This window comes from Ostrinia furnacalis, unplaced genomic scaffold, assembly GCF_004193835.3.
Source record: "Ostrinia furnacalis isolate ACB-3 unplaced genomic scaffold, ASM419383v2 OfSCF1849, whole genome shotgun sequence".
NCBI classification, from domain to species: domain Eukaryota; kingdom Metazoa; phylum Arthropoda; class Insecta; order Lepidoptera; family Crambidae; genus Ostrinia; species Ostrinia furnacalis.
This window is the reverse complement of record NW_021132088.1, coordinates 31,328-56,417: the sequence shown is the minus strand read 5'-3', so window position 1 is coordinate 56,417 and position 25,090 is coordinate 31,328. Positions and strand designations below refer to the sequence as shown.

The 25,090-nt window shown below is 37.4% G+C and overlaps 2 protein-coding genes across 5 annotated transcripts; both read right to left on the bottom strand.

The window, feature by feature from the left end:
• Nucleotides 1-3,218: 3,218 nt before the first annotated feature.
• LOC114353867 (coat protein (coatomer) gamma) lies at nucleotides 3,219-6,411 on the bottom strand. Its single transcript, XM_028305995.1, has 2 exons — nucleotides 5,866-6,411; nucleotides 3,219-5,334 (listed from the first exon to the last, which is right to left on the bottom strand). Exons 1-2 carry the CDS (start codon nucleotides 6,409-6,411, stop codon nucleotides 3,286-3,288), a joined length of 2,595 nt encoding a protein of 864 aa, XP_028161796.1. The 3' UTR covers nucleotides 3,219-3,285.
• A 4,602-nt stretch (nucleotides 6,412-11,013) lies between these two features.
• On the bottom strand, nucleotides 11,014-25,054 carry PHO (pleiohomeotic). Of its 4 annotated transcripts, none has more exons than XM_028306004.1 (12): nucleotides 24,771-25,054; nucleotides 23,142-23,246; nucleotides 22,329-22,425; nucleotides 21,717-21,822; nucleotides 20,356-20,426; nucleotides 19,744-19,881; nucleotides 18,547-18,633; nucleotides 16,732-16,833; nucleotides 16,105-16,209; nucleotides 15,373-15,493; nucleotides 12,225-12,344; nucleotides 11,014-11,921 (listed from the first exon to the last, which is right to left on the bottom strand). In XM_028306004.1, the coding sequence occupies exons 2-12, from the start codon at nucleotides 23,229-23,231 to the stop codon at nucleotides 11,792-11,794; spliced, it is 1,167 nt and encodes a 388-aa protein (XP_028161805.1). In that variant the 5' UTR covers nucleotides 23,232-23,246; nucleotides 24,771-25,054; the 3' UTR covers nucleotides 11,014-11,791. The 4 variants fall into 4 exon arrangements, with proteins under 4 accessions (XP_028161805.1, XP_028161806.1, XP_028161807.1 ...); XM_028306005.1 differs by having other exon boundaries at nucleotides 16,105-16,206; XM_028306006.1 differs by having other exon boundaries at nucleotides 20,356-20,423.
• Nucleotides 25,055-25,090: the final 36 nt, after the last annotated feature.

The window sequence follows — 25,090 nt, the reverse complement described above, 5'->3', positions numbered from 1 at the left end:
ATCCGAAACCGTAACCGATTCAAAAGTTTCGGATAGTTTCGGATATAGGCAGTTTATATTGTTTTTTGGATAGCATTATGTAAAGGCATACCAGCCTGATTTACCTTTATAATGTCATCTAGTATTTTTATTACTCTTTATTCGATGTAGTGTGCGGCCATGAATGAACCGTGTTGGACAAATATTGCAAATTGCATTCTAAAGCACAGATATTCGTATCCGTAACCGAAATTTTCGGATATCCGAAATAAAAAAATATCCGTAACCGTAACCGGTATAATATTATTTCTATATCCATAACCGAAACTACATAGATCCATAACATCCCTAGTTTTGAGACGGGCGTTTGTCGTGCGTTTGCAAGACCGCACACTGTTGGTAATTGACTGTCATTATTCCAACGCAGTTGTCATATTATTTTCAGTGTGCGGTCGTGCAAACGGACGACAAACGTCCGTCACAAAACGTTTAATTTGAAAGAGCTCTTAGGCTGGGTTGCACCATCTTAATTTAACTTAACAAACGTCAAGTCTGTCAAACTCCATAAAAACACCGGTTATTGTTATAGTTTCAATTAAAGTAAGGTGGTACAACACAGCCTTACCGATAAAATTACAAGCGTGTTGAACACTGCAGTAACATATTTTATTATGGAAATATTTTGTTTTATAGAGGGTAATTTTTCAATATATTCGAGTGATAAGAGAAGTTAGATATCTATAAAATTGGTATTTTCTTAAGAAACTACTGAACTGAAATATTGTTTTTATTTATAGTAACTAAAATATAATGTTATTCGGGATCAAATATTATAACAATAAGTATAATAATGTACACTGAACTACAGTTAAGTCGCGTTTTGATCAAAACAGTTGTTCAAGTATGATAAAAAAAATCGATTCAAGCATGATCAATAAAATCGATTCATTTAAGATTACGAAAAGGACTGAGAAGAATCTATGACAGATTGAATCGAGTTTTAATCTTTATTTTTATTTTTATGTATCCATAATATTACTTAATATATTTCTTTTGTTTGAAAATTCGCTAGTTTCTAGACACGAAATGTGTTGGAATTCTACTATTCACTAGTACAAATGACTGTTGTTCCTAGTTAGCATGTAAGACAAATTGTTATTCTTTTTAGTTCCTATATTGATCTAAAGTCCGGTCGCCGAGGAGATAGAATTTCGTACAATGACCCCAAGCTACCAATCCTTATTGCTTGCACACTCACTGCGGCCTCCCGTCGCACAGTTGCGACAGCGACACAGGGGTCATTGGACGAAATTCTATCTGCTCGGCGACCGGATTTTAAGTTTGTTTGTAATCGAAATAAAATAAAAATAAAATCAATCCATGCTTGGGTTTATATGGCTTTGATCATCTATTGTTTCTGTAACTACTAGATTGTAATTTGTTTAAATTTTAAATAATAATTATCAAAAAATTTAAAATAATCGTCAAAAAACCTTTAAGTTTTGTTCTTAAAATTAGTAAGACGCTATCGTACTTTGTATAACTAGTTTTGACGGCAACTTGTTGATTTTAAATAAAAAAAATTAAAAAGAATCGTCAATATAAATAAGTTCCTAAAATTAGTGTTAAGAGGCTACTGTACTTAGTATTAAGTATATTTTTTTTTTATTAATAGTTTAATCATAAGGAATACATTGTTTTTTATTTGAAAATTTTCTTACAAAGTAATATTTTTGTTATTCAATATTAAATTTAGTTGATTGAAATAAAGAGAAAGTTTATATTTTAAATTGTTTTATTTCAATATATTAACATCGATTTTGAGTACATAGGAATATAATCAAATATCAAAATCTATTTTGTAATTTCATGGCATTTCTAAATACCTATTTAAATAAAAACACAGGAATGATTATTAGCTGAATAAGTACTGCTTTTAGGTTAAATTACCCACAGTAGGTATGTAATATGTATAGATCGTTTCATCCACGAAGACGCGCCCCACCATTCTTCCGCGAATGTTTGAGTGTTATCGGTACAAGCTAAATTATCCATCAGTGCACAAGCACACTACAATAATGAAGCTCGGATTGCTTGACGCTTGGGGCGCGTCTTCGTGGATGAAACGATCTAGGTATACACATTCTAAAGTGACCACAAAAAGATTGCACAATGACTAAAATTATTCCAATTCCAAGAATTCTGCACCGGATTATATTCATTTCAAAAAACAGTATATTAATTTATGCTTAAATTAGAATCCAGCTTCTTTTGATTGATGATATTTTTCACGAAGTAACGGCGTTAGTTCTTGATAGATTTAATTTGTAGTAGATTTTAGACCCCACAGACTACAGACTTTTAGTTGGCCGATTGTTAAAACTAAGGAGCTGCTAAAGTTCAAAAGACACAAAGCCTGTGCAGTGACTAGAATACTAACCGGCCACTGCAAACATTGATGAACTGAACATGACCGAGGAAACTCTGTGCAGATTCTGCCATACAGAAGAAGAAACGGCCATGCATGTTCTCTGCTCATGCGGCCCGCTCATGAGCAAAAGAAGTATCCATCTCGGGCGACACATCATGCACCCGGATGAGATAGCAGATATCACGCTCCAAAGAATCTGGACATTTATAGACTCAACGGGACTAAGCAGTGAACTCTAAAGACAAGGGCTGCCACAATAGATCAAACCTGGTCGAGTTGGCGCAAGTAAAGGCCCAAAAACCAATAATAATAATAATGGCCGATTGTTGGGCCCGATTCTTATTAGTATGAAGAATCGGCCGATACCAAATCAGTGTAATGTGCGCACTTTCATACATGTCCTTACTGATCAACAGCCGGACCCAACTATCGGCCGACAAAGTCTGAATTCTGTAGGCATTTATAAATGCCGTGGTTGAGAGTAGAGATATCAATGTAGGAATTATAAATATTTATGTAGTTTCAATATTATATCGGCTATACGAACTGACATACGAAATGCTATAAAATACTGGCGGTTCGATTGTGAAATGTTATCTCTGATCAGTTTTCTAGGCCAAAAGATGTTCTGAATTTATAATTGTGCTTTGTCCTGGATTCTCTAAGAGAGATGACATTAGAAAGAACATGTTAAGCTTAAAATCACTCTTATTTTCTATGAATAAAAGCCATTTTTGTAGTACAGCTTCTTGTAAACCACGTAATAATTTTTTTATTGCCCTGAGAATTAGCGATTTTGTCTATTGGAGAAAATTTTCCAAGATCTCGATTCATAGACCACATTCCACAATCGAAAACACAAATAATCCTAAAGTTTAACCTACTGCTGCTAGCAGCAACTGTGCGACATCCTCCCTAGGCGACCTGGCCGCCAACTGCATAGTAACACCACCAGGGCTCGACACCAGTCTAGCTCTCACCAGGACCGGAGCCCCGCCCCTGAAAATGCCACCTCCACGGATTTCCTTCACAGCCTCCCCCACTATAGCATTCTTGGGTAATCCTAGATGCTCGCAAACTGCTTTCGCTGCGTCCATGACGTCGTTTTGCGACAGAGCAAACGTGTCAGAAGCTTGGGGCGCGTTAGCTGACCTCTCCCAAGTTGCATCCCAGTCGTCAGACGCTGCTCTAGCTCTGATCTGGTCAGAACAACCCATATCGAACTCCTCCAAAGGATACGAGTCTCCGTACCCTTCTCCTGGGTCGGGCACTCCTGTTGTTGGGTCGCAATCGCGAACTGTGAATTCCAAAGTGGCTCCGAAAGTGCCCAGACTGTCCAAGAAAGCTGAAGGGTATTCGACTACTACGAAAACGCTTCCCGGCTTGTCGTATGCTAAATTCTGGCAAGCTACTTCGGTCTTTAGCTCATATTCAGGGGGGCATTCGAGTCTGACATGCACATCTTCCAATAACTGATCGCTTAGCGTGTTGACGCATTCAAATTGGAAAATGACGTGTCTTCCAAACACGTGCTTGATCAAACGCACGCGGTACTCCGTTTCTGCTTCCGTCAAATCGATCGGCAAGTTCGTTTTGAATACTGGGCCAAGACGTTCGATGCCTGGGATTTTGGATAGTTGTTCGGCGTACATTTCTTCCAAGGACTGTAATACTGGTTTGCGCACTTCGATCTCGACTATTGCTTCTTTGTTTTCCTTAGGCTCCTCCTCAGTAGGCACGGCCTTGATATCGAATACTTCTTCGGGACTTGTCGCCAAATGGTCTCTCAAAGCTTTCTCTAGCAGCACCGGATTTGGCTTGGGAACGTTGACGATGTAATCATTGATGAGTTGCGCATCTCCGGTATCCAAAATGGCGCTGTAGTAAATCGCCCGGTCTCTAACTTCATCTTCGTCGTCCATTTGGCAGCGGGCTAGCAAAACCCTGATATTGGGAAGCAGCTCAGGTCTTTGAGCTCCGAATTGAGCTACAGCCGACACAGCCGCCGCACGCACCGGTCCAGACTCCAAGATCACACGGTTGTAAATGAAGCGGATGTATCTGGACGGTTGACGGGATTTCGGTCCTTCACGTCCTAGCAGATGCAGAATTCTTACAGCGAGAGCCGTATGCTCGCAGTCTTCGATGAACTCGCAGAGATGAGCCAACCCAGTCTCTTTCGCGTCCGGATTTTCTTCGACTAAAGCTATGATAGCATCAGCGATGGCTGCTTTGTACTCCAAACCGCCTTCGTCTCTCAGCATGCCAGCTAAGAACGCGGCCAAAGCCTGGTGTTTCCTCGGGAACTTCGTGCAGAGACGTCTAATGGCTCTCACGACGACGATCTTAAACTCATCAGAGATTTCAGACACAAAACTGGATATTTGCTTCATCAACCTATCGACTGAACTCTCAGCGCCTGTTGCAAGAAGAGTTGTCACGGCCAAAGTGGCTACAGAGCGGTTGGGATCAGAAATTAGGTTTTCTAGATCAACAGCGCACGCAGCGACAGCAGTCGGGTGTTTCGCTGTCAATCTGGCAAGAGTTCTCGCGCCTGCAAGTCTTAGAGACGCTTTGGATGACCCACAGAAGAGCTGAAGTACAGAAACGGCTGGAGCTAAATCTCTGGCTGTTTTCCTGAGGTTGACGATGGCGTGTGCAGCTTCGTATATGACCATTTCGGATTTGTGGCGAAGGCAGCATTCGATGAACTCGATGTAAGGTTGAGATGCATCGGAATCGTCGTCTTCTACAAGCTGGGCCGCTAGACGGATAAGAAGGCAGAGAGCGTAAGGAGACTTCAACGGTGCCCGAGCTAAGCGAGTTACCAGCTTGACGGTAGACAGCTTGTCGTTCTTGCGGGAACCAGCGACGACTCCAAGAGCGTGGTAGGAGACCATTGCGTTGTCAGATGCAATTGCTTCCTGAAAATATAAAAATTTCATATTTACTGCACTAGCATGGACAACGGCACTGGGCAGGCTTCCTAAAACAAGTACGGATTGGAAGGACGACATCCACTTAACCTACGGAAAACAGACTCTGTGGAGAGAGCTGGATAAGAGAATTCCGTAAGTGAACTGAACATAATATTTGATCCCTATTCTTTAACTTGAAAATGGACACACTCAAGCTGTATAAAGCCAAGAGAAGAGAAAAATATGCTCTGAAAAGGGCCTGTAAAGAATTTGTTCAAAATTAAAGAGTTACAATTACAGTGTAACCTCATTATTGCATCACTCAATTTAAATTAACTATAAATTTCTTATAACAACAAATTATCTTGTTACTATTACATATATCTGCTCTACTGTGTCTCACATCTAACATCCACTCTCTTTAACGTCGAAAACTCTTCAGTCCCTTCAGTTTCTTTACATACAAATTACAATGAATTTACAGTGTATATGAATAAAAACTTTTTTCTTTTTAAAAACTATTAGAAAAAAACAAACCTGAGCTTCATTCGCCCACCGCCTCACGAGGTCAGGAGCCGTCGAAGACAGATGCAACGCCGAAACCAGCGCCGCGGAACTCACAGCTGGATTCTTATCCACTATAGCCTGTTTCATGTACCTCTCAATGGCTTGCAGCATCGTACTGTCAGTAATACTGCACAGGGCTCTTATAGCCGCTGCCCGGTACAAATCCTCCTTCCCAGTCATGTCTTTCGTCAACGAAGACGTTACTATTATCACATCTTGCGCGAGCGTACTCAGTTCCTTGATGCAAAGATACACCATCCGACGTAACATCACATCTTTCGATTGAAACAGCTTGGTAGTCGCGAAAAACGCGTCTGTGGCCTCCTGGGTCGTCAACTTCTCTCCCTGGTTGAGCAAATAGAGGATTTTCGTCAAAATCAGGCTGCATTTTCGAGGGTTGACCGGAGTCTGGTTGAAGTACCTAGCTTCTTGCAACACGATCGTCTTATCCAAGTTCTGATAGGGATTTCCGCCGCTATCCTCCTCCTCCTTCTTATCACGTTTGAAAACGCTCATTTTGAGCTTTTTCTTGTTTTAATTAAAAAACTGTGGGGCGCCGACGAATGCAGTTTACACGTCACTTCTGTCAAGTTTTGTGGAACTGTCAAATCGGAAATGACATGTTGATTGGAGCTGCGTTTCGTTTTTCACTTTGCATTTATAACAGTAACGCTATTCTACACCAACTAAAGAGTAAAAAAAAACAGTTATCGATCGCGTTGTCACTAATTTGCAAGGATACAAGCACGCACGCTACGTCTGTGTTGAAAAATACGCATAATACTACACGCTTATGAATACACAGTGGGTCACTACTACAGTTCCACCTACCCATTTACATGATATTCAAACTATAACGTTTGGGTTGTTCTCACAGAGCACAACCAAATAAAGACCACGCATTGCGGGGAATTTGTGAACGTCAGAATGGCGGGTGTATGATCACAGAAATGAATAAAATAAATATGCCGCCAACCTGATATCAGGTTGGCGGCTCATTTGGTAATCGTAATTGTTCCCGTCATAGGGAAGTACAAAATAAATAACTAAAGGTACACCAAGGTACACCTCAGGTATTAATTAACCATATTTATTTTATTCATTTCTGTGATCATACACCCGCCATTCTGACGTTCACGGGGATTTATGCATTTTCACTGCTTAACACCCGGCCCCGCCCTTTCGTTCCTCATTCGGCTGCCGAGACTCAAGATACTCTCTAATCTGTGCCAATAAGAACTAGTCTGGTCCGGGAGCACATAGAATTTTGTGTCGCGACAGCAATATAATTACGCGCGAGCGATAAGGATGGGTAGCTTGGGGTCATGGAACAAAATTCTACTACGTGCTCCCGGACCAAACTAGTCGACCCCTCCCCGCGCCAACTTTTAACGATTTTGTTTTATAAATTCTCATGCATGCTGACTCCTAGACACTGACCTGTGGCTTTTATCGATTTTGTGCGATAAGCCCATACATTTATCGTCAAAAATCGTCGATAAGATTTTACCGTGCCGCGCATCTAGCCTAGCTGATGATGAAGTGATAGATTTATCGAAATAAAACACATTATTTATATAAATATTTACACTTTATTCTGGTTCGTCCCATTGCTTCGTAGAAGAATTTCAACCGTATTGTGATATTTAAACTAACATTTTCATATTATAGAAACAAATAGCCATGTAATATTATACGAAATCTGAGACGCAATTTATTCTTGCAACTCTCGAAGGCGAGTGAGCTTTACTTGTGTGTGTACGTGTACATGCACATAACGATAGTGTAATGTCTATCAAAACTTTTGAGAAACGAACAGTAGCGAGCCACCACACATGTAAAGCTCACTCGCCTTCGTGAATTGTAACAACTAATGGTATGTTGGTCATGTGGCATTTTCTCTACAAAAAGTAGTAGAATAATGTGAATTACAACTCGATTGAGCTAACTGCGCATCTCGCTGGAATGAGACTCTCCCTCGCACTCACCTCCCCGCGTTCGCCCCGTCTATAACAGAGCGGCGATGCAATGTGACGTCACGGCTGCTCGGTGCCGTGACGTCACATTGCGTGTTAATTCGACCGGGTTGTACTGGTTTTGTATATTACCTAAATTTTATCAGTTTCAAATATTGCGTCTCAGATTACGAGTAAAAAATTACAATATACTTTTTTACTTCATTTCTGAATATTTAAATAACACAATACGACTGATCGGACATTAAAAAGAAATGGATTATTTACATCAGTCATTACAAAAACTAAGGCAAAATTACATTTGAGAAGCATTTTCTGATAATAAATTTTGAACTCTATTATAAAAACCAATAAGGTTGATAAAACCACGATTTTGTACGCCCAGTACAGTTTAATTTATCTAAAAATATATACAGGGTGGAAACGATAAGTGATCTCACTTGATTATTTCTAAACTATACAAGATATTGAAAAACTGGTTACTGATCCTGAAAGTGCTTCAGAGATCTATCAGTTTGTTACGGTTACAGAATAAACTCGATCTATCCGAAAATTCAATGATTCCAGCTTCCATACATTTAGTACAGCTAGAAACATAATCAGTAACCAGTTTTTCAATATTTTTTATGGTTTAGAAATAATCGAGTGAGATCACTTATCGTTTCCACCCTGTATTTTCTGTAAATTACAATAAACAAAGAACAGTATGCACCTCAGATGTAATTTTAGATTTTAGAATGCACTTAAATTATTTAATTTTAAACAACATCACTGCATTCATGGGAAGATATTAATTAAATATTCTAATAAGATTTCTAAATTAATTTTGTTATAATATAATTAAGCAACAAGTACACTTCATTTTAATAATAATTTGTTTACCAAAAAATAAATAAATATCTCCACATGAATGCAGCAAAGAGAAATGCATAGAACATTATTTTCTAAGAGGAGAAAACATAATTCGAATAAGCAAAATGTGGGCGAAAATTGTAAAAACAGATGTAAATGCTGTCCATACCATATTTACTATCAAAGCACATAATGGACAAAAAACATTAAAATGAAAACAATTTTCTTCATACCATTTTAATTTTATTTTATTTCATTTCATCGAAGACAGTAGAAAATGTTAAACTTTTGTAATCATACATTTCTCTTTATTCACTAGACTTCTATAATACAACGTAAAATATTATTTTTGGCATATCTATAGTACAAAATGTACAAGAATATTTTTATCAAGCGTACTATTATCAGGCAGTTTTCAATTCTGTATCGTACAGAATTGTACCAAAGAGATTTGAGTAACCAGAACTGTTCCAGAGATGACTCAACATAAGTTAACCATGTTAATACAGTTAAAGTTCTAGAGATAAGCAAATATGTTTTTGATGCAGAAAACTTAGGCAGGACTAGGTAAGATGGTGGTAGCTAGCCAGATTTTTTTATGAATGTCATCATTATAGTCACTTTCTCATGTCAGTTTTGCAAAAGGTCACTTTCTCAGAATGTCATTCACACCTTTTTCCTGTATATTCTTTACAGGAAAAAAATATAAAGATATTTTGCGAAAGTGACCTAAAGCAAGTGACATTTTGAGAAAGTGACCATTTATTGGCAATGACATTTCGCGAAACGACGATATACGTCAAAACAGTTTCAAATAATGCTTTGTCTAGTTCACCCTGTATAATCTGATCATAGAAACAGTTCTGATTACTTAAAATTACACACACCATTCTTTTATTCCATCAAGATCTAATAAAAACGTTCAGAGGACATATTTTTTAAGGGTTTCAATTCCAAGCTCGTTATGAAATCACACAAATCGTAGACTAGTTGAGACGCGAGGTTGAAGTTGTAGTTAACACAATTGACAGTTTAAGGTACAGAAAAACAGAGTCCTGTAAGCCTAAGATGCGCGCCGTGATATGCTTTTGCCATTTTATCGATTTTACGTGATAAGCCCATACATTTGTCGTCTCTCGTTCCCACCGCTGCAACTCCTGTGTAGCCAGGATCTACAGCTTGACCGCCAATAAAACCCAACCAGTGAAGGTCAAGTTTGTCCCGGGGGAAAGTTAAACTGTCATTGGACCCGCCGAAATTAATCAGAAGAACATAGGAGGAGTTCGAAGTTTCTTGTGTCTACTACCAAATTCTTATACAAACTGGAATTTAAACGCTTAGAAATACATCGCCTGAATTCATACATCTAAAGACATACAAAACTAGTTGGACACTTGCATGATGTGACTTCATACAAATTTAACTATCATAATAAAAAGTAAGAACTCCAGTAGAAAAAAGTAAGCCACTCGAATTTTTACTAATAAACATTTTTATCAGGATTTTTTTATATGTGTAAAATAACTAAGTAACTTAATCAATTCAATAACCATTAAAAAAAAAGTGTAAATCATATTGCAAAAGTAGCAAGCAAGATACTGCAGTTTACGTAAATAACAATAACTTGAACAGTCCTCATAAAGTTTCATCCACTCGGACGCGCCCCACCATTCTTCCGCTAATGTTTGAGTGTTATCGGTACACGCTAAATGCTCTATGAGTGCACACGCACACTACAATAATGCCTTACGGATTGCTCGGACCACACTCTCCGCACCCCGCGCGACCGAGACCAACAATTATGTGGGGCGCGTCCGAGTGGATGAAATGATCAAAAACAGTTGTCATGAATCTGTCACTGTAAAATTTTGAACTCAGTCTGATTATAATCTGACGTAGTTCGATTACCCACTGTTAGTTTATAATCTCACAAGTTATATCATAAGCTAACAGAGTTCATAATTTCATGATGACTATCCTTTTAAAACATGTTATTAGTAAAAGTTCAGTTTTTGATACGTAATAAATTTACATCTATAAGAATAAACTAGTTATTTCAGGAATACAAATAAATTGACAAGCGAGTTTAGTTAAAATTAGGACTAAAGTGTTGGTCGTTATAAGAAAATAAAACTAGAATGACATTATCGAGGCCCCACACATTACAAAAACCTAATAATAAAAATATATACTTTTGAGATAAATTAAACATTCAAGAATATCTTTTTCTGACGTAACTTGTAACATAATTTTATGTAAAGTTTTCCTGCTATGTGTTTGGGTATTATTAAATAATAATGGGGCTACATTTTAACGATTAGTTAAGAAATAGTTGATGAAAACTTAAAACTATTGCGTTACGTAATTGTAGAGTTGTAAAACCAGACTGTTTTTGGATTATTTGAATTTTTACATTACATACAGGGTATTCCTGTACATTTCATTTTAAAGCCAAAATATTTCAAAATAATTTGACTTCATTTAACCAAACAACTGAAAACATATCACTAGATACAAACTCACCTCACCGTCACAAACCAGTCTCATAAGTGACGTATAGCAAAAATTTATTTATTCTTCTCACTTTTGACACAACTGTCCTTGCACTGTACATAAGTCTTTTTAAACTTTTGGACAATATTTACACGTTTCTAACACTAACTCACTTCGCAACACTATTTACAAGTTTTACGTTCACTTTACAAAACAATTGACAGTAACTGTGGCCCAGGAGACACTTGCACATCTTGACTAGCGTTACTATTCGTGATATATGTATTTCTTCATCCGTGAAACCAGTCTTCGGACTCTTTCCATTTATTTCTGCATTTTTTGACCCGGGTACTTGCTTGGATTTGACTGATAGCCAAACCATTGAATCTGGCTTCATATACGATCAAAAATTTTCATTGATCGATTATTTCTGTAATTTTCAACGATCAACGCTTTATTACGAGCAAAATTTTAATCATTTTCACACAAATCATTCACCGTTCACAAGTATTGCTCCATAAGTCTCTTAATCTTCTCTCGAGTCTTGCCAGCTGTCTTTTGTTTATTGTCCACGTTCATTCGTGCGTGTAGAAGATCAATTGAGGGTTCGAGTCGTCTTGGGACATTTCTAACTGAACGTACTGCGGTGTGGTCCGGGCTGATTCGTAGTTGTTGCCACCGTTACGGGACAGCGAGTTTCTTGACCTGGAATTAAAAAGGATACTATAAATACAGAATTTATATACTATACTAGTTTTTAAGAAATGATTAATCATGTAAAATTGGTTGAGAAAGACTTGCAATCGCATAAATGAGTTGTAATGGATATGTAAACGTGAAATTGTGAACTTCGTCAGTTTATAATATAACGTGTTAGATTGTAAACTAAGTGGGTTAGGTTAGATTGTAATTTAGGTTGTCAATTCACATGGAAAATGAATAATCCGACGTCATTAAAGCTGAAATGATGATGGATGATGATGATTCTGTATTACTTACGATACTTACTTAGCCTTGGCGTGCGTGAGGATATGCGACTTGAGATTAGTGCTTTGCGCGAACTTCCGGTTGCATCCGTCGAAGGGACACACGTAGGGGCGGTCGCCCGTGTGGATTCTTACGTGCGTTCTGTAATACGTAGAATTTTTATTTAGCAAGGGTAATAGGACCCTCGTTCTTCCCGTGGACGTCGTAAGGGGCGACTAAGGAACACATATTATGCGAACGTCAGACTTCCTCAACTAAAGCCCGGTCCGTGAGCACGTAGAATTTTGTCCAATGACCCCTAGCTACCCATCCTTATCGCTCGCGCGTAATTATATTGCTGTCGCGACTGTGCGACGCGCGCCCGCAGTGAGTGTGCGAGCGCGATAGCAACCTAATTACGCGCGAGCGATAAGGATGGGTAGCTTGGGGTCATTGGACAAAATTCTACGTGCTCACGGACCAGACTTTAGTCTGGCCAACTTCATCACTCTTTTGATTGTTATTAAAATTTCTTAGCATTAAGAGTAATAAGTCGCTTCTCAAACTAAATTATAAATAGCTTGAAAAAATCATGCAGTGTCTAAGTAGCTCAGATGGTAGCTGTCGCCCGGCAAGCGAAAGGTTTAGATTCCAGACGATTGGGCAGTTCGATTTTTTTCAAGTTACTTATAATTACTCTTGATTGACGTAAAGGGTGACGGCGAGTGTAAAGGGCGAGGGCGATACACTTGGAGGAGCCCTTAGAGGTAAAGACAGTCAGTTCTTGTGGTTAACCTTTAACTATGCACAGTGTTTTAGAAACCCTCAAAATCGGACATGATTAAGTTAATGCCATGAGTCGATAGCGTCTTATGTTTCAATTACAAGAGTGAAACTCACGTGTACTCATTTTACTTGGTTTTTGAGAAAAAAATTTTGAAAGTTGGCCGTTTTTAAAATTCCTAAAAATGAAAAAAAATTTTTTTTAATAATTAAGAGGGTTTGTAAACTTGTGATAAAGCTGATTCGATTGATCATTAAAAGACGCATGTATTGTACTTTATTTCATTTCTACAAGTCAAGTAGTTCCAGAGATTTTAATTATTTTTCATCATTTAGACTTTATTTTTTTTCTTCCATTCTAAATGGAATCCGCAATTTTATTTCATACTGAACAATACTTTGGTATAGCCTCTATGTAGAAATATTTTTATCTTTTGTGGATCGTGTCTTGTACCAGAGGTATATGAATTTCTTTTTTTTTATTTTCGCCTATACAATTTTTTATAGCAATGTTTCATCGACGTATTGGAATATGATAAGGCGTTTTAAAGAATAATTACAAGGGGACTTCGTCGTCAAAAATACGTGTCTCCCGTGCCAAATACATTGCGTCGTTCATATTATTATGGACTTTTCATCCTCTGTACTGTGTTCGGTATCTCCAGTATCTTCGGTGTCTTGGTGTTCGTGTTGGCAAGGTTGAAGTAATGAAAGTACTGCTTTAGAGAAAGGTATTCTTTTCAATTTAATTTGCTAAATGGGTTTTAGCAATCGCCCTACGAGTGTGGACCCCTTCCCGTGCCACACACAACCCTTCATCGGAGTATAGTTAACATACCCTGACACACTGACTTGCAAACAATGTAAGAAAATTTGAACATTGAAAATTTCGCGCCTACCTCAATGCATACACCTTTCATCCTTTTAAAATGGCACGGAATAATTCTGTCTACATTTCCAAGTAACAACTGCCGAACTATGTTTTTCTTAAAATAAATGGGTAAAATGTTTTGGCTAACATGGCATCCCTAAATTCACTCACACAATAGACAAACGCCAAAATTTTGCGTCACAGTTTTGTTGTAGCGCGAGTTCCGTCCGCCTTTTTTTATAGGTCCATGAATTGAATCAGCTTTATCACAAGTTTACAAACCCTCTTAATTATTAAAAAAACATTTTTTTCATTTTTAGGAATTTTAAAAACGGCCAACTTTCACAATTTTTTTCTCAAAAACCAAGTAAAATGAGCACACGTGAGTTTCACTCTTGTAATTGAAACATAAGAAGCTATCGACTCATGGCATTAACTTAATCATGTCCGATTTTGAGGGTTTCTAAAACACTGTGCTATGGACGTCGGGTCTCAGAGGCCCACCCCCCTTTCCGATTTCTCGGTTTAAACACCTTCCCGCCACGTGCTGCTCTCGACCATCTCAGTAGCTTCAGTTTTAGCTGTGTTTGGACCGAGGAGGCATAAAATCGCGTCTTCCGGCACTTATTACGTGAGTAATAACCATCCAAAATTTTGTCCGGGCCTGGGAGACCCGATGACTATAATTTCCATACAAACATACTTGTATGGATGTGACTTGTCAACTATTTTTTTGTATATTATATTATTATAATATTAAGTAAATTGCTCTAGTTTAAGAATACTTAATGGCAGAAAGTATCTGAGTACATCAGCTATATTATTAGCCCGAGTATCTAAAGAACATTTCAGGAGTAAGGTATTACTTGTAGACGATTCTTCTTTTGAGTTTAGATGTCTTAGAATTCACCATTGCTGCAGATTCCGATTCTGAATGGTGTACATTTTGTCTATCAAAGCTCTCAAAGAAAGATAACACATGCCTGTAGAGATAATTTGTTTTTAGTGTTCTAGGCCACTGTGTATAATTTTAGTAACTTTAGCCCTTGTCAAATTTTTTGATTTAGGTCCTTCAGAAATTTTGTTCATGTTTTTATGTTACATGGTTATTAATTAGCAAGGAAAAAAATATTACTTTCATTTATTAATAATCGACTGTAATCAAGGAGCCTATATGTGATGGCAAGTCAATTAACACGGAAAATTGTCTAAGTTTTTTAAATTTGCAAAAAAGTAATTAAATGATGGTTAAAATGATTACATTTACCACTAAATCCTTTATTAATAGTTGTTAGATATTTATCAACTCTTTAATAAATTCAAATTAATTCAGATATGAAAATAAGAAGAATTTTAGATAGGGGTCTGTGAGACCCGACGTCCATGGGAGTGTGATTATTTTTTCACGTCCATAGTTAAAGGTTAAGTATTCCGTCCGAGTGATGCCTTCTTACACCTTTGGATTGATCATCACTTCATCAGGTACGATGCAGGCCAAGAGCTTCCTCGTTGTGGATAAAAATATAGAAAACTTACCTGAGGTTAAAGTCTAACGAGAATCGCTTCCCGCAGCCTTCAAAGGTGCATTGGAAAGGCTTCTCCCCCGTGTGGACTAACTGATGCCTTTTTAACTTTGAACTTTCTACAAACGCTTTACCTGAAATACAAAGAAACATTTTTATTAGATAGGTAAAAAATAAATTTTTCATTCAGATATATTCATTAGATCAGATGGATAAATGTTTTTTTTTTTGCAAAATACATTGACACACCTTAAGCGAAAGGTTTAAAAGAGTGAAACAAAAATAGAAGTAGCGAAGAATAGTGAATATAGCGCATCGCCGAGTTGCCGCGGAACATTTTCCCGCAACCTTTGTGGGGGAATGACAGGACGGGACGCGCGACCAATGACAAGACTTGCGACCAATGACAGTACCTCTAGCATGAACAACTTTCGTCTTCGAATGGTTTGCGTATTCGACAAAATTCGATACTCAACCTTCGAATTAAACGATAACGTGACAATCATGATTCTCAAAATAAGTTTCGTGCAACCATTTCTCATACTATGTTCACTTCACGACACGTTCACAAGGACGCTGTTGTAGTTTTCGTACTAAATCTTTTGGTGGCGATTCGAATACGTAAACGATTCAAACTTGAAAGATTTTTGTGCTAGCCGTACAGGACGCGAGACCAATGACAGGACGCGCGACCAATGAAAGGACGCGCGACCAACTTTATTGTTTTGGTTGAAACTAAACTTACCGCATTCAGCGCAAACGTGTACCCTCGGTCCGTGCGTGTGCAAATGTTTGCGCATCGCCGAGTTGTCGCGGAACATCTTGCCGCAACCTTTGTGGGGGCACGCTGCAACAATGTACAAATCAAATAAAAACATCTTTATTTGCGAACTAGCTTTTTCTTTTTCTTTTTTTTTGTCAGAAAGATCGAGTCATCGTTATTTCTCACATTTCAGTAGCCTTGGCATTATCAAATCAATCAGTGCTTTTCTTTAACGAAAATTTCAAAAGATACCTCAGATAAAAAAGTTAGAGATCTCATAACGTCATTGGTCATGTTAGAACGACACGCAGAGTCCCATACAAGTTACTATGGGCGGGTGACATTTGACGTCACACTCAGCTATTTCCATACAAAGTTTATAGTTCCAAAATACTGAACTGTCCTATCCATGACATTGACAGCGGGGCGCCACCGTCAATACCGGATCGCTGGTTCCGATTTTTGCCATGTTGGAAACCATACAGTTGAACGATGATAGCGCTCCCCTGTCATTGAGTTTGGTGGGACAGTTCAGCGTGGGTCATCTTTAACTAACAAAATTATGATTTTTTCACAAGTTGAAACATTAAAACTTAATATTTTACTTACCAATAGTCCTGTCCGATGTTTCCGCTATAGGTTTCTTTAGCCTAATTTTGTGTCCGGGGCGCGCAAACTCTGCTAGTTGCTTTGGATCCGATAGATCTAAACCTGGGACAGAAAACGAGTCATTTGTAAGTTATTACAGGACTATTCCTACCTCTCCCGTTATTGTCGATTCATCATCATCATCATTTCAGCCATAGGACGTCCACTGCTGAACGTAGGCCTTCCCCAATGTTTTCCATGTTGATCGATTGGTAGCGGCCTGCGTCCAGCGCCTTACTGCTACCTTTATAATGTCGTCAGTCCACCTTGTGGGTGGACGTCCCACGCTGCGTTTTCCGGTACGTAGTCTCCACTCCAGAACCTTGCTGCCCCATCGGCCGTCAGTTCTGCGTACTATGTGCCCTGCCCATTGCCACTTCAGCTTGCTAATCCGTCGCTCTACGTAACGAGTAGTTCGTTTACGGATCTCATTTCAGATTCGATCTCGTAAAGAAACATCGAGCATAGCCCTCTCCATAGCACTGATATTGTCGAATGTTATACTGTATAGTAAGGGGGCGTCCATAAATTACGTGAGACTTTTAGGGGGGGGGAGGGGGTCAACGAAAACCTCACTAAATCTCACGTGGGGGAGAGGGGGGGTCTCGGAAAATATCACGTAATTTTTCCCGCAAGAGAAAGAGTAAAATTGCCAGAAAACTGGGTTATTGAAGTAACAAAAAATGATTTTTTTATGATGATAATGACAATTTATTCTAAACCGCCTAATCAAATTAAAAATGCCTCCATCTGCATTTGTGAACACTAAAGATGCAGAATAAATGTCGAAATTAAGAAAATTCGAAATTAAAAAAAACGTCATCGGCATCGCTATTGCGTAAAAAATTGGCCAAGTGCGTGTCATGCCACGCGCAGTGTAGGGTTCCGTAGTTGTCTGTCGTTACCACAATATATTTCAGAAGCAAGCAATTACTTCATCTAAAGTAACTTTTCATATTTTCTTCTAAGGAAATTTTTACTGGTTAAGAAATTGTATAATACATGAATCAAATGACTTTTACTCTTAAACTAAGTAATGTATCTTAACCGTTATAGTTTTCCTTGAAAAAAATCATCCCCACTTTACATGCAGGGGAGCTACCCTAGAATTTTTTTTTTCAAAATTTTATTTTACCGTTTTGTCGGCATGATTAATATACATACATACCTTCACAAAATTACATCTCCCCAGTGCCAATAGTTTCCAAGCGAAACCTCGGACAGACAGACAGACATATCGAAACTATAAGGGTTCCTTGTCAGGACTACGGAACCCTAAAAAATGACATTACATACGTATGAAAACATTATTGTATTCGTAGTTAAAGTAACCAATAGTCAAATTTGACAGATGTCAAATGACAAGTGGTTGCTTGTCTTACTAAACGACGGGAAGCTACGGAACCCTGCACTGCGCGTGGCACGACACTGGGTTACTGATTTTTTCATATAAATCTAATAGACTCGAAGCATAGACATTGAAAATAGGCATTTTATTAAATATCACGTGAGATTAGGGGGGTGGGGGAGGGGGTCAGGCAAAATCTCACCAAATCTCACCAAGGGGGGCGGGGGGGTTGAAAAATGGCCAAAATTGTCTCACGTAATTTATGGACGCCCCCTAAGGTAATGTGACTCAGACTAAAAGGCATCACCTTAACTTAAACTATAATATAACCCTGGGTAAACCAGGGTTTTGATATGGAGTTTGACGGACTTTTGAGGTTTGTTTGGTAAAGTAAGATGGGCAACCCGAGAAGTAATAAATTAACTTACCTGGCATTGTCTCGTTTCCTAATATGTTTTTCTTGCCGGTCATGTATTCTGTGTAGTCGGGATCTGGCTCCGGATTTGAACCGTCATCTGCGAAAGGAATATATTTTTATTATTATTGATTCTTTAATTAAACTATAATATGATAATTTTCGTGATTCCTATTGGTTGGACTTGAATAGATTCTGAATTTGATTATCATAAGTCGCATACAAATTGAAAACATAACAAAAACACTTCATAGGAAATGGAGCCCACTTTTTTCAGAATATTGAATCCATAGTTACAAAATAGTGCATTAAAAGACACTAGACTACAGCTGAAAAAAGGTCAAAAAGAAATTGCGTAAAAAAGCAAGAAATAAAAAAAAATACTCCGACTACAAAAGCGTAAAATTGGCATTTAATAGACTGGCATCGACATCGAAAATATTAAACATGGTAAAAATTAATAATAATATTAAATACTCTTTATTGCACACCAGACAAAAAGAACAAAAATTATAATAAAAAAAAACTTTTTAAAAAACAACCTAAATCCTAAAATGCAGTTGTACTAAAACGAAAAAAATAATTGCATGCTAGGTTCAAAGAATTTCGAAAGCTTGTATCGCGCATGGAATTTATTCCTCTTTTTTCTGTTTTCGAAATTCTTTGAACCTAGCATTCAATTCTTTTTTTCGTTTTAGTACAACTGCATTTTAGGATAAAGGTTGTTTTTTAAAAAGTTTTTTTTATTATAATTTTATTTTACACTTTTTAGTTCTAACTATCTCAATCTCTGGGCCTGGTCATGATTTAGCATAAAAGTGCTCGGGAAGTCGAATTCAATGAACCCAAACTTGATAAGTTTCCGCCGTTTCGTTTAGGAGTACCTATGGCCACCTCCTGACTCCTCAATCACTCCTGATCATCAGACCAGCTCAATGGTACCATAACATTGCATTGTCATCGTACTTACATAAGTATACCAAATTTCAGCTCAATCGGTTGAGGAGAACTGGTCTTAAATTCAGTTGCAAGATTTGTCCCACACATACTAACAAGTGAAGTCACAATATAAAGCTTGTAAAAAGAAAAGGAACACATAAGGTACAATTAGGCGGTGTTATCGCTATGAAAATAATTATGATTTTTTTGTGCACTTTGTGTTTTATAAAATAAAATAAATAAATAAATAGAGTCGGTTTTATTCACTCACCATCATCTTCCCCCGTAGCCCACATAGTGACCGAGAACTCTCCTTCCATGGTTTTGATCTGCACCTGCTTCTGTTCCCATCGCCGCGTGGCGCCTCGGCCTGTGTTGACTCCCTCCATTAAACCCATGGGGACTTCGCCTGGAATGGAAAAAAAATGTTTTAAGTCGAACACAAAATGCCAAACAACTTTAGCCAATAACATGCAAACGAAAGAACTTGCATCATCATCATTTCAGCCACAGGATGTTCATATTTTTGAACATCCTGACAGCTCATATAAAATTGAGAACAGTGTTGCTAACATATTTTATATTGACTACTTTGGATGCCTCAAACATTATGCTTACGTTGAATGGTTACATTTATATGAAATATTGAATATCAGATAATTTTGGCTATCTTAGACGCTTCGATCTATCTAACGCTGACTGTACATAAATTTTAACTGTAGATCTGTTGAAGTGAAAATAGTTCCGTAAAAGGGTATCCACAGTTCCACACCCTGTTATTGTGAAATAAACTTACCAATATGGGACTATTCCCACCGCTGCAAGTCCTGTGTAGCCAAGATCTATCAGGAATCAGGGAAAGTTAAACTGTCATGCAACTTACCAATAGGCATCAAATGATGTATGTTGTTGGTGTTATTGTTAGCATTAGCGCGGGGCCTGCCGCGACCTCTTCTGAAACAAAAACGAATCACGGTATTAATGATTGGAGATAATAATAGGTGCCAATGGGGAAATCGTGGTTTTGGAAACCATTGCAAAGAAAAAGAAGTAAAAAAAAATATGCCTTCATAATTTAACGCTTTTTAATATTCCTAGTTTCCTACTCAGTATTTAAATAGATATTCTATTCTGTCGGTCAGACAGTTGTTAATAGACGTGACGTCACTACTCTGTAAAAAATCTACACTATTAGAAAAGAAAAATGTATCCAAATATTTTTATCATCTAAAACATCTATCTGAAGGACTAAAAGATTTTCTATTTAGTGTCCGACCGAATGTTCGGTTTCGGTTTCGTTTTCGGTTGAGTTTCGGTAAAAACACGAGTTTCGGTTTAGTTTCGTTTTCGGCGGCAAACTTGCCGAAACTACGACCAAAACCGAATGTGCATTCGGGTGTTTCCGCGCTGTTGTCGGTCATGTTCGGCGCGTTGAATTAGTGAATGAATGAGTGATCAGAGCCAATGCCGTGATTCGCTCGCTTGTTTGTTTTCTTTAGTTTTGTTTTGTTGTGGTGGCGAGTTTTCGAGTGATTTATTTTGAATTAAAAAAAAAAATAAGAGCGAGTGTAAACTACAAAAATTATTTAATATGACTGATAAAAGTATAATCAAGTTTAATCTAACCTATAATTTTTTTTTGGTTCGCAAATGCTATACGTAAACAAACATTAGTTAAGTAGTTAGTAATGACTATAGTGCATTTCATGGTGATAATATTATGGATTCAGAGTTTCAAAGTTCATTTTAGTATTTATTACCAAGGTATCCAAGTGGCAAGTACAGTACATACTAGCTTACATACTACCAATTTTGTTTTGAGAAATTATTAAGGTAAAAGACCCGACCATGGGACGGGTTATGTAGATGTCCTGAATATTGCGAGTAATTAAAAAAAATCTATACTATAAATCCTTCTTTTTCTTTTTTAATACATAATTTGATACCTTTTAGAGTAAAAAGGCACTTTATAAGTTCAATTTTAATGCAATTTAAAGAGAAAACAATATAGACTGACTGATTATAATAACGTTTTCTTTATTTTTCCTTCAAAATATGAGCCTTGTAGGGAAGTTTCGGTTTCGGCCGAAATAGACACCGTTGCCGAAATTCGTTATCGGTTTCGGTCGTAAAACTAGTTTCGGTCGGACACTATTTCTATTTAAATACAGAGGAATCATCCCTTTTAGTGGACATTTTCTGGAGTATTTTGGTTGCATTCAGGCTTCGAAGAGTTATAAATACCTGCTAGTAGACGGTGGTGTGGGATACAGCCCGTCATAGTTCTCAACAGTTGCTTGTAGCACCTCTTCGCCAGAGATGCCTGGCAGTATCACCTCTTCGCTGCCCACTGCAAGTCAATACGGACGTTTGAATGAAGTTTTATCACAACTATTCTTCTTCTTGTCGTGTCGACAACAAACCTACACTGCGTCAGCGCAAAACTACGCCACAGGAATGGCGTTGTCAGTTTGTCAGTAGCCTTCATGTAACTACTATTATACCAATAGATATTTTACAACATTCATCTGTACGGCTAGCACGAAAAACTTTCGAGTTCGAATCGTTTGCGTATTCGAATCGCCATCAAAAGATTTATTACGAAAACTACAACAGCGCCCTTGTGAACGTGTCGTAGAGTGAACTTAGTATGAGAAATGGTTGCACAAAACTTATTTTAAGAATCAAAATTGTCAAATAATAGTTTAATTCGATGCTTAAGTATCGAATTTTGACGAATACGCATACAATTCGAAGACGAAAGATGTTCATGCTAGAGGTACTGAAACGACCTACTCGAAACGTTTAATAGGGAAGACCCATAAAAATAATATTTTCTCTTCCTGTAAAACTAACCTTCTTCCAAATGCTGCATGCCAATAACCTGCTCCTCAACCTCTTCATACTGATCATCGGTGATGTACTCTTCGTACTGACCAGCTTCGATCTCGTACTGTAAAGTAAGAATATTACTTCAGCGGGGAGTTGTTTGACTTGTGGCGCCATCTGTTGGTAACTGTTGGAAACTAGTAAGTAGAATAGCCTGCTTTGGACGTGAAGTTTAGAAGTTTTTTTATTGAACTTTGACTATTTTCATCAAGTACCTAGTTGCCACTCCTGGCCGAATATAATTCAAATGACAAGTTCCCACAATTTCAATTAATTTATCCACATTTTTTTCATTCAAAAAAATTACCAAACTTTTAACACATTAAGTAAAAATTACCAAATATGTATCAAGTTTTTTTTAATTTCTTACGTCATAAATTGGGATGATGACTGGGTAATGAAATCGCAATTCTATTTAGTCTGTCAGACAGATAATAAAAAAATATTGGACACGTATTTTTTCATAAGCGAATTATTACAATATTATATTGAGTTGAAATGTCGCGTGATGTCACTTTTGAGTAGATTTTTTAGTCAGACACACATTTCAACTCGATGTAGCACTGTTATTATTTTATTAGGAAAGAAAATAAAAAAAACGAGTCTAATATTTTATAATTATCTTTCTGACGGGCAAATAATTTTAATTTTGTCATCTAGCCTATTACAGGGGGGAGGTCTATTCTTATAGGAGAGAGGGTTAAAAATTACTCATACGTAATAAATGAATGATCCCCCAGCTTTTACTCGCAATGTATTTTTTTTTGGCATAATACTTACCTTAACTCCGACTTGATCGTCCCCATCGATCTCCACCATAGACCCGTGGGTGCCGATCTCCACCTCGCACATTATCTCCTGGTTCATCATCTTGGACCGCGCCTTCTGCAGAACAAAATTAAATATAATGTTTATTTTTCAAATATTTGTTGTTACTTGCATATGCTACATGTAGGAAAGCGCTGGACGCAGGCCGCTACCAACCAGGTAACATGGAAAGCATTGGGGGAGGCCTATGTTCAGCAGTGGACGTCCTATGGCTAAGATGATGATGATGTTACTTTGTCTGATCAGTTAGAGCGCTTTCACATTAGGGCGTTAGTAGCACGACAGCAGCGCGGCAGCGGCGTTTTTATAATGTGAAGGCATTCGCTGTCACATAGTATGAAATTTTCGGCAGCGCGTCTGTCGTGCTGCTAAATCGCCTAAATGTGAAAGCGCTCTTGGAGAAGATTCTAGTGCTTAATATTACGTTAGTAGTAGTAGTTAGTTTACTAGTGCTAAAAAAATGTTAGCAGATTGATGGGAAGTAATTTTTTTGATTGATGGGAAGAAAAAAAGTAGGTGGTATTTTATATTATTATATATTTATTATATTTTATTTGATACTAATGTATAGTAAAGTTTGACTTCATTCAATAAATAAGGGTTTTAGCATTGAGATAAGATTTGATTACATTTTAAAGTAGTATTTTTAAACTTTATGTTCCCATTGATGTTGTCAGTAATGTTTTTTATGGACTGGTAGGTATTATTAGATTTTTTATTGCGACAAAAAAAAAACAATAACATTAAAAATTAAGATTAATCTACAAATTGGATTTTTTTAATGATTTCTACATTTCACCAATCATTAAATTTTAGCCTCTAACTAACTACACTACTAGCTAATGATAAAATTTAAATAAATTAATGAAATAATTTCATCATGAAAGATAATTAATTTACTAATGATCTGATTTATTTATCAATAATCTACTTTCGACAGAAGTAATCATTGATGTGAGCTGGAGTGAAATGTTTATATTTTTTTGACCTTGTAAAACTTATCAAGAGGTTTGGTTTGCTAGATTATTTAGCTTGTTATAGACAGAGAATACAATTATCTTTGCAATAATTACTTCTCATTGTGTACCACAATTATCATAATTTACGCACTAGATTTGATTGTGGTTATGTTTAAAAGAAATCCAGTTAGCGCAACAAGAAAAACAAGTTTTTAACGCAGTCTGAAAAGATTTTGATTGGGTTCGGATGTCTAACTCGGTAGTTTGGTACAAACAAAGCTTTCAAAGTACACAAAAGTGATACAAATTAATTCTTTGTCCTTTTGAAGTGATTATAAGGTTATTTAATACGCATATAAAGTTATAATCCTACTTATAAACATAGTATAATCACGGCAGGTGCCGAGGTGCAGCGGTGCAACCGGCCACCGGGGCGCGACGTAACTCGATTTCGTGATAAATATAAAAACGACCACGCCAAACTACGTACAGCCAAACAGAAGGACCTATGACCTTCATATATTATTCTCGAGAAATCCGCACATTAGCGTAATTTCACAGAAATTTTTAAACACTTGTTAGGATATGTCAAAAAGTACAATGTTTGGAGAAAATAATTTACCTGTATTTATCTTGTAACAAAAGCTGCACGGCCCCCTAGAGACACTTTTGGACTGCTGCGTAGGCACAGAATTTTTCCACCCAATTCTATACGCAATCAATGCCACAGTTTTCAGTGAAAAAAAGTTCGCTATTTAGGCTCAAAAATATTTGAAATTTACGCGAAAATGTTTATAAAATATGTCCGACTAAACATGGCGTCCAAAGATGTCCGACCAAATTCAATATGGCGAAGCAAAATGGACGCCCGCTCCACAGCCGCTCGCACTCGAAAACGCAGGCAGAGAAAGATAAAGCACCATGACACGTTCGAGTAGAAAA